Source organism: Arachis duranensis, chromosome 3 (genome assembly GCF_000817695.3).
Source record: "Arachis duranensis cultivar V14167 chromosome 3, aradu.V14167.gnm2.J7QH, whole genome shotgun sequence".
NCBI lineage: Eukaryota > Viridiplantae > Streptophyta > Magnoliopsida > Fabales > Fabaceae > Arachis > Arachis duranensis.
In genome coordinates, this window is record NC_029774.3 from 38159257 (window position 1) to 38172848 (window position 13592).

The 13592-nt window shown below is 35.2% G+C and overlaps 1 protein-coding gene across 1 annotated transcript; it reads right to left on the minus strand.

The window, feature by feature from the left end:
* Positions 1-2332: 2332 nt before the first annotated feature.
* LOC107478810 (uncharacterized) lies at positions 2333-7193 on the minus strand. Its single transcript, XM_016098947.2, has 5 exons — positions 7184-7193; positions 6089-6191; positions 3941-5852; positions 3313-3876; positions 2333-3034 (listed from the first exon to the last, which is right to left on the minus strand). Exons 3-5 carry the CDS (start codon positions 5687-5689, stop codon positions 2333-2335), a joined length of 3015 nt encoding a protein of 1004 aa, XP_015954433.2. The 5' UTR covers positions 5690-5852; positions 6089-6191; positions 7184-7193.
* Between the last annotated feature and the right edge of the window lie 6399 nt (positions 7194-13592).

Here is a 13592-nt window from a genome sequence, read left to right on the forward strand (position 1 = left end):
TCATCATCATCATCATCAATAAGAAAGTGGCTCTGCACATACTCATCAAATTGTTATTTATAAGATTCAAATCACATGAACAATATTCAATCCAAAATAATTTTATTCAATCCAACACTTTTACCTTCCACTCCTTAAACCAAAGCTTCTTTGTCGGAAGAGGGACATCTCCAAACTTTTTGTATGGTTTATCATATCGTTTCTTGATGATCTCTGTAATCTTCTGAGAACCAGGAGGGAAAGGTAACCAACTGATAATTTCATAAAGAATTGACAAGTTAGGAAACTAAAAAAATAGTTTTAAGTCATTAGCACTTTAATTTGAAATTAAAATATAGTAGTAAACACATTTAGATTAGGAGTAGTAAAAGAAGAAGAGTGATTAGTATTGCTTGCTGAAAAAGTAATAAGAGGAATAGGTAATGCAGTATGTAAAAATTGTGTAGAAGAGTAATAAGAGAAATAGGTAATGCAGTATGAGAAATCCACTAGAAGCTGCTATTTTAATTATTGAGAGATCCAAATTTTACCTTGTTTTTCCATCAGGAACTAATCTTTCTTTTGTGACAATATTAGGAACCGATGCAGTCTCTGATGGAGGAGATGTACTAGAGCTTCCAGGTGTCTCTGAATCAACTAATAGACTGGAATTGCGAAGCAGAGGAAGAATCGAAATTGGAGGAGGGGGTGGAGGAGGGGGACCCATACATCCTGTAGTAGGCCAACTTGGTGGAGGAAGACCCGTGTAGCCTGGATTAGGTACCATCAAATACGGTTGCTGGCTAAGTGATCCTGACTGCAAATCTGGCACAACTGAAGTCCCAGAAGAGGTGGAGGCGGTTGAAATAGCGGCTGCGGCAGTGGTGCGAGAACTTCTATGACTCTTGACACCTTTACCCTTGACCCGAGGAGCCATGATCTACATATATATTAAAAACAATAGTAATCAGAGATCATAAATTAACAACAACAACTAACAACAATAATAATAATATAATATAGTACTGTAACCGTGTAAGCTTGTAACCATAGAGTATTATAGAGTATGCTATATACAAGAAGAAGAAGAAGAAGGAGTTTAATTAAGTAAGTAATTGTATTTGTACTAAGCATAAACAGAAGGTAGGTAGGTTGTAGATCTATAAGTAATACACGTACTTGTTAGGAAACAAGACATGCATAAGGAGCAGTGGTTTTCATTATTATTATCTCTTTTTGTTGACACTGATCAGGTAGAGTCTAATCTTCTCTGCTAGTGAATGTCATTTAAAGCAAGCAAATAAACTAAAACTATGGTTTACCCTATCTACTACTATACTACTCACTACACTAGATATACTGTGAGCATATGGCGAGAAGTAATAAAGAGGGAATAGCTCTATTCTCTTCTGATCCAAATTAAAGCTGAAAATAAAGGATCATGTAGCAGAAACAATACTTTTTTATTTTTTGTACAAGTGAATAGAAGAAAAGTATATAGAAATGTACAAGAGTAGAGTACGCATGCAGAAGTGGGTAATTGAGAAGAGAATAGAAGAGAAGGAAGCTTATTAGGCAGGGAAAAGAAGAAAAAGAAAGTTAATTAGAAAGAGAGTTTCACAAGTTTATCTAAATGACAGTGAAAAGTTTACACTTACTAACTCAAAATACAAGCTAATGCTCACACAGTCTTTTATAATAAATTTGTACTAGTTTAACTAAGATCTAAAAAGATCAGTGATCCTATCAAAGAAACGCATTGCAAACACCAATTGATGAAATTAATACACAGAAAATGCCAATATAGAGAGAAAAAGAAAATATACATGCTAACAATGCTTGCAGGGAGAAAATGCAAAATCCACAGCTGAGCAAGCATAAAATAAATAAATAAATTCACATCTAAGCCAGATAAAATAATCCACCAACAAAATAGAGGCAGCTCCATATTTGATTTATTATGCAAAATATCACACACTAAAAGTTAAACAGCCAATATACACACTCAAAGCTAATAATTATACTCTTAAAGCACTAACAGGTTTGTCTAATCAAGAATCTTAAAGCTAATAATTATACTCTTAAAGCTAATAATTTGTGCATTGATGAGTCCAGAAAACGAGTCCAGAGTGCTTAATAAACTATTTTGATCTAAATTTCAAACCAAACTGTAAGAAAGAGATTAAAAACAACAAGAAAGAATATGAAGCTTCCTAAATTTCAGAAAAGGGACAAGAAAAAAATTCCAGTGGTAAAGATCTTAAAATATGGTGCTTTAAACATACAAATTAAGAAGAATATATGTAAAGAACAATATAAGCTAAAACAATACAAGCTAAAAATGATTACCCTATTAAAAATCAATATCATCATTAAAGTCTGCAACATCATCATCATCATTTTTATTAGCCCCAGAACTAGAGCCAATGGACAATTCAACAATGTGGTCCTCTCCAAATGGAGACTTAAGACTGATAGGAGGCTCGGTGTCAGAAATCCTAGAAGGATTACTCTCATCCGCTTGATAAGCTACATCATTCTCTTCCTCATCCTCCTCTACATGTACATGATTGATTTCAATTCGACCTCTTGGTTTAGTGTTTACAACAACACGCCACATAGACTTGCAATTTCCAGGATAAGGTAAGAAGTAAACTTGTTTAGCTTTTTGGGCGACAATGAAAGGATCATAGTGGCGATATCTTTTACTATGGTTGACTTCAGTTATTTTGTAGTCATTATGAATACGTGTTCCATTTGGACGACTTGGATCATACCATTGACATTTGAACAAAACAACTCGATTAGAGTCACTACCAGTGTATTCAAGCTCGAGTATATCTTCTAATACTCCAAACCAATCACTTTTCCCATTGCCTATATCACCTTTAACAAACACACCGGTGTTATCAGTTTTTTTTCCTTTTGACCTTGCAAGGGTATGAAATGTATATCCATTTACTTTATAAATTGGATAACTTGTTGCTTTGTTTGAAGGACCCCAAGAAAGTGATTGCAAACCCGGATCAACAATTTCATTGCATTGATTTTGAACCTAGTTAGAAACATGCAACAAATTATTTAATAGAAGTGATATGTGATGCATTAGTTAGAAACCTTTACAATAAAAAGGCTAAAACCCCTTCCCATCATTAGAGTCATGGCTTTTAAGGACCCAGACAAATCGGTCATCGCTTTCTCCAAGACAAGTTTCTTTCCAAAACCTTGATGAAAGTAGGACTAGAGTTTATAAGCTATGGGATTCATTAGTAGAGCTAGTGTAATTAACTGTTTAATAAAAGACCTGGGCACTTACATATAGAAAGGGCTAACTTTGCTTTCATTGAGTAGAATATGCAAATGAGCTGCGGCCTTGTCTCGTTCATCTAACCAATGATCTTTAGCTTTTCCAACCTTGCGACCAGGTCTATTAAATATTGATAAAGAGGCTTTAATTGTGTCTCCGCCGTCATCATTTCTTCCCACACGGGTTCGCCTCGATAAGATATGTGGTTCAAAGTAGAAAGAAACAAAACTTGAAGTCTCCTTCGCCAAGAAAGCCTCACAAATCGAACCTTCAACCCTTGCTCTATTTTTCACTGTTCGCTTGAATGCTCCTATCACCCGTTCAAACGGATACATCCACCTATATTGGACAGGTCCACACACACGTGCCTCATATGCTAGATGAATTGGCAAATGCTCCATCACATTAAAGAATCCCGGGGGAAATATCCTTTCTAACTTGCAAAGGATAATGGGAATATTCTGCTCCATAACCTCTAAATCATGAACCTTGAGAGTGGTTGAACACAAGTCTTTGAAAAACTGGCTTAACTCGGTAAGAGGCTTCCATATATTTGTAGGTAGTTCTCTGAATGCAGTTGGAAGCAAGCACTGCATAAAAATGTGATAATCATGGCTTCTTCATACCAATAAACCTCCCCTGGGAAAGACTTACACATCTAGCAAGGTTAGATGCATAACCATCTGGAAATCTAAGTTGTTGCACCCACCTATACACGTCTTGTTGTTGTTCAGAAGTTAAAGTATAAGCTGCCTTAGGTTTGGACCAACAATTATCACCGACATGCCGCAAATGTAAATCTGGACGCTTGCACAGTTCAGCCAGGTCTAACCTAGCCTTTTCATTGTCTTTAGTTCTATCAGTGTCCATAACAGTATTCATTATGTTATCAAGCACATTCTTCTCTATATGCATTATATCAAGACAGTGACGAACCAGGTTATCCTTCCAATAAGGTAACTCCCAAAACACACTTTGCTTAGTCCAATTGTGAGTAATACCATACTCTCGCGATTTGATCCACTTTCCATTATCTGATATCTTCTCAAGTCCTTTAATCCTTTGCCAAATCTCCAAACCACTTAATCTGGTAGGAGCCTCTTCACTTTCTATTTTATTCTTCCTGAAGTCATTCTTATTGCGCCTATAAGGGTGGTTTATCGGCAAAAACCTCCGATGACAATCAAACCATGATGCCTTGCCTCCATGTGATAGTGTAAAAGACTTGGTATCCTCCATGCAAATAGGACATGACAATCTTCCTTGTGTCATCCACCCAGACAACATCCCATAAGCCGGAAAATCATTGATAGTCCACATCAATGCTGCCTTTAAGACGAAATTCTTCTTTTCTACAATATCATATGTCAAAACACCAGGATTCCACAACTCATTTAATTCATCAATCAAGGGTCCCAAGAATACATCAATGTTGGCTTTAGGGTTATTAGGACCAGGTATTAGGCAAGTCAAGAACAAATAGGGATCTTTCATACACATTCCAGGAGGTAGATTGTATGGAATAACAATTACGGGCCAACAAGAATAAGGCTTGCTAAATTGGATATTTGGGGTAAACCCATCAGAGCAAAGACCTAACCTAATATTTCTAGGCTCCAAAGCAAAATCAGAGTGGATACGGTCAAAGCTTTTCCATGCCTCCCCATGTGACGGATGGGTCATCACGCCATCATCACGTTGATTTTTTATATGCCACGTCATGTGCGGAGCTGAACTCATTGACACGTAAAGCCTTCGAAGTCTAGGGATTAAGGGTAAGTAGTGCATCCGTTTGAAAGGAACTCTCTTGGACTTACAACCACCATCGGAAATAGGCTTGAATCTAGGTGCTTCACAAAACTTGCAACTAGTTAGAACAGCATCATCTTTTCGATACAACATGCAATTATTTGAACAATAATCTATTTTGATTGCCTTCAATCTAGGATTTTGCACTAACTTCTTAGCCTCATAGTAATCCCTAGGTATGGCACTACCCTCAGGAGCAATTTCCCTAATTAAGGTGGCACACTGCTTAAATGACTCTTGTGATTGGTTTCCCTCGGCCTTAATGCATAGCATTCTAACAGCTATCGATAGTTGAGAGTGCACACAACCTTCCCACAAAGATTTTTGAGCTGCCTCAAGAAGATCAAAAAAGTTTTTAGCCTCTACATGAGGATCTTCTGGACCAGCAGAATTGAAAACCATTTCATGATACCTTCTGGAGTTGTCTTCCCAGCTAATGTCATACATATCACATTCTTCCACATTTGCACCACTTCCTGAACCACCTTCCCCACAATTATTGAATCCCATCTGATTAATCCCTATGTCATCAATCTCTCCATGTTCTGTCCAAATCCAATAATTTGGCATAAACCCCTTTTCCCACAAATGCATCTTAATAATGTTCAGCTCTTTATAGTTTGTGCATCTACACTTAACGCATGGGCATCTACACTTTCCTTCCGACTTCACAACATCTAACTTACTAATCGTTTCTATAAAATCCTCAACCTTGTCATAAAACTCAGGTTTAATACCCCCTCTTGTTGGATTCAACCTATCATACATCCACACTCGATGGTGCCAAGACATTTCTTACGAATTCGATATTTTTAGTACCTATAAATCATCCAACACAAGCAATATTTCATCTATCATACAACATCCTATCAATATTTAATCATATCAATATTTTTAATACAATACAAGCAACAACACAACACAAGTACTATTTCATTTATCATACAATACCCTAGAAATCAATGAAATTTATAACACAATAATTGTACTAACCTTAACTCCAAGCAAAAAGTTGAAGGAATTAGACCAAAAATCTCTGAGCAAACACAAATATGAGAACACAAAATGTTAGATGGACTTGATAACAGGGTAGCACCTGAAACAGGGTAGCGAATATACATTAATTTATGTAATGAAGGAAGAAGAGATATATATGTAGTGAAGGGAGAAGAGATTTAATTATATCTATGTAGAAAACCATCTCACTTTGGGTGTTTGGCTTTGTGTTTCAATTGTATAAACTAAGTTCTGCCTATCAGCTGAGTAAATTTGAGGATATAATTTTTTAAATATTAATGAACCAAAATTTTTAACATAAATATCAATAAGTTAATATATTTTCTACTATTTTAGTTTTGTTGACTGTTCCAACAAGATTGCAAATAAAAGTTTTTCTTTTTTATTTTACAGATAGTGGCTACAAAAATTAGGTGGCTGCAAAATTAAAGAATAATACATAAAATAATAAATATTTGTATTTTTATGTAAAGTAATAAATATATAATTTTTTTATTTATTTAAAAAGAAGGCAACTATGACACCAACGTAATTTTATATAAAATTAATAAATTAAAATAATAATGATGATATGATGAAACATGAAAGTAGAGAGTGAAGATGTGTTAAAAGCTTTTTCATGTGCTGAGGTCAGGGGCGTGTGTGGTCCTTAATTTTTGCTTCCTTTCCTTCTCCAATTTGCTATGTCAAAACCCTTTGCTTCTACAATTCATTGTTTCTTAATCACTAAATACAACCATTTATAAATAAAAACTACCATTAAGTAAAGCTAATTATATGTAAATCACACACTCAATAGCACTATTACATCATCTACATAGAAAAAGGGTTATGAAGATAGATCCAATGCAAGCAGTGAAGCAACAAAACTTGAACATGTTCAGCCAATTAGAGCTTGATATCTTCATGGTAACTAACAATAAATGTATGCAGAAAAGTTATTAGTTCTGTTATAAATATCCTAACTTCTTATTTCTGTAACAAACTATACAAAGAAAATGGATTAAGCAAATAGAGAATTTTAAGACTTCCTTCAACAAGTAAGCAACCATATTGTTTATAACTACTTACTTCTGAGTCTTGCAAGTATTATCACTGAGTCCACTGATTTTAAACTCAAGATTATTAACCTTGATTCTGAGGTTTTTCAGCACACTTTTTGCCTGAAAGTAAACAAAAAGAAAGCATCACAGTTCAATAAACATAAAAATCAGAACCTAAGAATGATTTTCAACATAAATAGAATGATTTCTGATTAAATTAAAATTGATTTTCAACTTTTTTCTAAGAATTTTTCATCAGTATTTCACAATTATTACATAAAAACCACTCAAAAGATAACATAAAAGAATAAAATATTGAAAAATATATATTAAAAATAAAAATGATAAATATTCATTCTTAACAAACGTAGATATACATGTATAATCCCCTGTTGTCACACTGGAAACTGCAGAAATTGATATTTGATGGTTCCTCAAATTGAAATTTAAAAGACAAAAATCATGAAACCATATAAGCACACATAAACACACCTAAGCATGATCAAAATGAACAGCAAAACCCAGCTACGCATTTTGTGATTCACTCAGTAATAAGCATACATATATTCCAAATCCAACACTAGAGAAATAGGAGCTGTTCACAATATTATGGTGAAATGGGCAGAGCTAATTGAAGAAAATGTGTGACACTTGAGATTAAATGAATGAAACAGGACATGGGTGGACTTATTAATAAAATTAACAGATCCTCCATTTCTCCACTGCCAATTATTTATTCTTTCACACTGTAAGTACTTCAAACCAGTATCAGTCACACTGTTGTAACTTGTAATGATAATACACCACTATATTCATGGGGTGTAAGCATAAAGTGCCAAACAAGTTAAAAATATGTCTAAGCCGTCCGAGCATGAAAACCCCCCAGCTTTTCCCCAAATACTCAATCATCAGACAAAAAACACTAAACAATTTCATCTACTTCCAACCAAATATGTCCAAGAGAGAAAAAACAGTAGTTTGAGATAGACAAGACCACCACCTAAATAACTAAACTACCAAAAAAAGAATATTTTCTTGTACAAACATGTTCATGTTCGTATAATTATTATGTATTTGGATTTGGGACCAAAAAGTAAGATACATAATTTTATTTAATAAAAAATACCTACAACTTTGGTCCATTTAAAGGCTATTTGTTGCTCCAGATCTTGTAATTGTATTTAAAACAATCAGAAACACCTGGAACATTCAACATGAAAATTTATTAAAATAATGATATATTTTTCTTTTAAGAGAGCAAAGAACTACTCAATGATTCAAGCCATACCACATCATATGAGGTTAGAAAGGAAGTCGACTCAAAGGGTCCCATGAGAAATGCACACAGTGCCGTTTTCAAAAGTGCTATTTCAAAGCGTTCCTAGTTTTGGGAAAGAGGGAAACGAGCCTAAAATAAAATAAATAATAAAAAAATGGCAAGAAAGATGCAGAGTTCACTAACAAACACACACCCTCCCAGTATCAGTCACACTGTTGTAACTTGTAATGATAATTAATATCATGAACTTTTGATCAATTATTTAAATATTTTTCATTAAAGAGAATATGAAATCATTCAAGCCAAGCAAGCCTTTTCATTATAATGATAACATTTGAAAGCCGAATTGCATGCAACAGGAAACAACTTATTAAGAGCATGCTGAGGAAAAACCCAGAACATAGAGCATGCTGAGATTCATCCGATTGAGGGAAATGGACACTTACAGCCGAGGAATCTTCCAAGTGAGGGAGAGCTAACAGCTTCAACAAGTGCAGAAGACAACCTCGAGAACCGGATGGTTGATCTTACAACATCAGAATCAACAACCTCGAGAGAGTAACGAGCAAAAGAAGCGTCAGATGAAGAAAAATACAAAATACAAACGAATAGAAAAGTTAGGGTTTACAATCTACCAGCTGCGCGAAGAGAATCTGACGGTGGCGAAGAAAGCGCTGATCTGGAACGAAAAGAAGCTCGGAATCCGACGGCGACGGATCTTCTACGGTGGCGGTGGAGGCTGTGTCTGTGTAGGGGCTACGGTGGCTGCGCCGCTGTGGGGCTGCGAGGCTGTGGGGGTTGCGGGGAACTGCGAGGGCTGATTTGGGGTGCAGGGCGAAGAGTTGGAGGGATGAGATTGAATGGATATTTTGGTGAATGGATTGCGGTGGATTTTGATTGTGGTGTGAATGGATATTTCGGTGAATGGATAAAACTAGGTTTTCAATATTTTCGACGGATTTCATTTAAATTACAGACGGAAAATCCGTCTGTAATAATTTAATAAAATGTGCGTTTTGTCTATTTAATTACAGACGGAAAATCCGTCTGTAATCATTCCACGAAAAAAAAAATTATTTTTTCCGACGGAATTATCGAGGGATTCTCTTTTCTGTCTGTAATTTATGTTAATTTATTTTTTTTGTTTTCCGACAAAAAATCCCTCTGAAATTCCCTCTATATTTCCGTGGGATAAAATCCGTCGGAAATTTCTGTCTGTAATAACAAGTTTTTTAGTAGTGGAAGAGGTCGGCTTGACAGCTTTCCGGTTCTTTCATTTCTTCATGAGTTCTCCAACTTATCATGCTTCTTTCTTCATTCCCTTGATCCAATCTTTGCCTCCTAAACCTTAAATCACTTAACGAACATATCAAGGTGTCTAATGGAATCAAGGTGAATTAAATTTATTCATTTTGAGACCTAAAAAAGCATGTTTTCACTCTTAAGCACAATTAAAGGAGAAGTTATAAAACCATGCTATTTCATTGAATAAATGTGGGTAAAAGGTTATAAAATCCCCTAAAATCAATACAAGATAAACCGTCAAATTGGGGTTTGTCAATGAGTGGCATGCAAGTCTTAGCTATCAACACCCAAAATCCACCACAGGAAGTCTCCTATGACATGGCAGGTAACTTTATGCAAAATGATAATTATGATTATGCTCAACCCTCTTCTGAACAGGTGAATTACATGGGGAGTGGTCCTAGGAATCCCAACAATGATCCATATTCTAAGACATACAATCAGGGGTGGGGGAATCACCTAAATTTTGGATGGAGGGATCAATCTCAGAGACCTTAGAACTTCAACAATAGTTCTCAGGGCGATTTTCAACAGAACAATGATTTGGAAGCAATATTGACAGGTTTTAGATAGGAAACCAGAGCATCCATCAAGAACCTGGAGATTCAAATGGGTCAATTAGCCACAAAAGTTAATGAGATTGATCAGAGGACCACTAATAGCCTTTCGGGTAACATAATTCCAAATCCAAGAGAGGAATGCAAGGCTATCACCGTGATAAGTGGACAAGTGACAAGTACGGAAGCACAAGTTATGCAGGAAACCAGAGCCTCCATTAGAAACTTAGAGGTGCTAATGGGCCAACTGAGCAAGCAATTACTTGAGAGGTCTACAAGTACATTTAAAGGTGATACAGTGGTGAACCCAAGAGAAGATTGCAAGGTTATTCAATTGAGAAGTGGTAAAGTAGCTGGCTCTGAGACCAAGGCCAATGAAGAGTTAGTTGAAAAAGAAGCTCCTTGATGCTTTGCTTAAGGGTTTTCTGTTTATTCCTAAGTTTTCACAGAATATTATATATTAAATACGAGAAATCTAAACCACACCTTGACTGATTTCCACGTATTACCCGAGACAACCCACTAGACAAGATTTCCAAGCCCTTATACCAAAAATCCAGCAACCAATACCAATTTCCAAGGCTCCAATTTCCACAAATATGGTTCAATTCTTATATTTAGATGTGCCTCAATTTAGAAAAAGTCCACTAATCCTTCAAGCCAATTTGATCCTAAAATATCAAATTAACCAAAATCTCAACACCCCCAAAATTATAAAATTTCAGAGTTGAGAAGAGAGAATTGAAACTGAGAATGTGGTTTTCTCACCTCACAATGTCGGGTTTTGTAGAGCTCGTCACTGCGGCGTGACCGCAAACTATGCGACGATCGGAACTCGGAGCGAAAAGTTGTATGGAATCAAAGATTGAGTGAGGGTTTTGAAATTGAAGTGTTCTTCCTCCTCTTGCTAGAATGTTTCAGCGTTCCTTGCATGTATGGGGAGGGAGAATGGGCTGTGCTTTCTTAATTGAGTGGGGTTGCTCAGTTCAACCGGTTCGGTCTGTTTGGCTCAATTTTGGGCCAAATTCTTTAAAATTAGTTCAAAATTCTTGTTTTCATTATCTCTATCTTATTTTACTATAAAATTCACATTTCTAATTTATTTTAATAAAATTTAATTTATTGGCTAATTAATCGTTAATTTTACGGGGTTTACACAAGACTTATTCTAAATTCTATCATGGTATCAGGAGCTTTAAGGTTCTAATTGATCCATGGCCCAACAATTCACCTTCCTCTTCAATCAACAATTCTCCCAACTCAGATCTCAATCAAATTATAGCATATACAAAATTGATAAATCAAAGACTTTTCACCCCAATTGAAGACAAATTAAAAAAAATCAATCATAGAACGTGACAATAACAAGCTATTATAAAAATTTATAGTCATAGTTTATAAAATCTTCTTCCTAAGAAGACTCCAACTCGCTTTGCCACTGAAGAAGATAAACTAGCAAATAAAGAATCAGCTTCTTACAAGCAATGGAGACCGAAGGACTACAATTTGATCTCTTGGATGCTAGTATCTATAGATACATCTTTTCACAATAAAATGGCAGGATTATAATTTGCTTATCAGATTTGGGAGAAATTGAAGGTTATTCTAGTAAGTCAACATATTACAAGGTGAAGCAATTGAAATCTCAAATAAAACTCATCAAGAAACATAGTCTCTCCGCAACTAATTATGTGTTCAACATAAAAAAATGTGGCATATTCTTTAGCAATCTTAGGAAGTTCTCTCACTCTTCAACAACACATTGAAGCTTTACTTGAGGGTCTCAATGCTGAGTATCAAATACTTTTATTCAGAGTTATTCTAAACCAGAATTTTACTCTTTATAATGAGGTAGAAACTCTAATTTTGCCACATGATGATTTGACTAAAAAATTTCAAGCTCCAAGAAATCTTCTTCCACAAGCAAACTTGACTTAAGAAAATTCTAATCCACAACAAAATTCTAGTAGAGGATCAACTGGTAGAAGAGGCAGGGGTGGCAGGTTTGATAGAGGTGGAAAGTTCTTCTTCTCACCATCAAGACCACAATGTCAAGTGTATGGCCGAACTAGACACACATTACTTAGCATTATTTTTACAGATTTAATCAAGAAATACCACCACCTTCTCAATCCTCTTCTCAAGGGTTCAAGCCAAATTCTTCTTTTAATTCAACCACTGCCTCACAAATTTTTACATCTTCCTCTACACCATGTAACACCCAACCACACAGAGCTTTACGCTTAAGCCGTAAAATAGAGATGGTGAGGTATTACGACCTCTAAAATAAAATATATACATAGATATAGTTGAAAGAATGCGTAACTAGAAGCCTTGAAGAAAAGGTCAAACAAAAACCATAAAATGAAAACCACATCTCTCACAAAAATGGATAGCCAGATAAAAAGAAAGGATAATGCATTGATGCGTGAGCATCTTTCCTATCTTTTCCTAGTGAATTTGCATTCAATTTGTTGAGTTTAATCAAGAATTAATTATATTTTAGCCACTATGTATGCTACTTTGAGTCGTGTGCAATTTTGTTTATTTTAGGTAGCATTCGGCTGGATTTGATGGAGTTTTCGCAGAAAAAGAGAAGAAGGCGAATGATGCTATCAACCATGACCTCTCTGCACTCAAACCTGAATCACTCGAGTTACAGAGATTTGATTGATGTGATTTTAGCGGCATTGAAAAGCTAACTTTCAGAACTTTCTAACGATATATAATAGTATATACTTCTTTTCCAGCTGTACGGTCAAGGTGGCGCCTAACTTGGAATTTCTCAAGTTAGGCGCCAAAACCACAAATTCTTCAAAAGCACATGATTACAGGCACCCGTTAAAAAGGGAGCAGTGGTCCCCCTTCCATCTACTTGATACTGCACGATTGTTTTTTATTTAGTTTTGATTAAATCTTTTATTTTAATTACAAATAGGAAAATATATTATTTAGTTTTAGAAAATATATTTTACATTAATTAGGATTAGATATAAAAGGAATATTCTCCTCTACTACCTCATTCCGCAATTTACAGTTTACCTGAATCCTAGTTTTTCTCTCTGAACCATGAGCAACTAAACCTCCACTGTTAAGGTTAGGAGTTCTGTCTATTGTATGGATTGATACTATTATTTTTCTATTTTATGTACTGATTTATAATTCAAGAATTGTTTTCGTTCTTTATTTTATGAATCTGGGTGGAACAGAAGTATGACCTTGGTTCTAATTGAGTTCTTGTATAACTTGGAAAAGCTCTTTACTTGAACAACAGCTTGAAAACATATTCTCCTAAA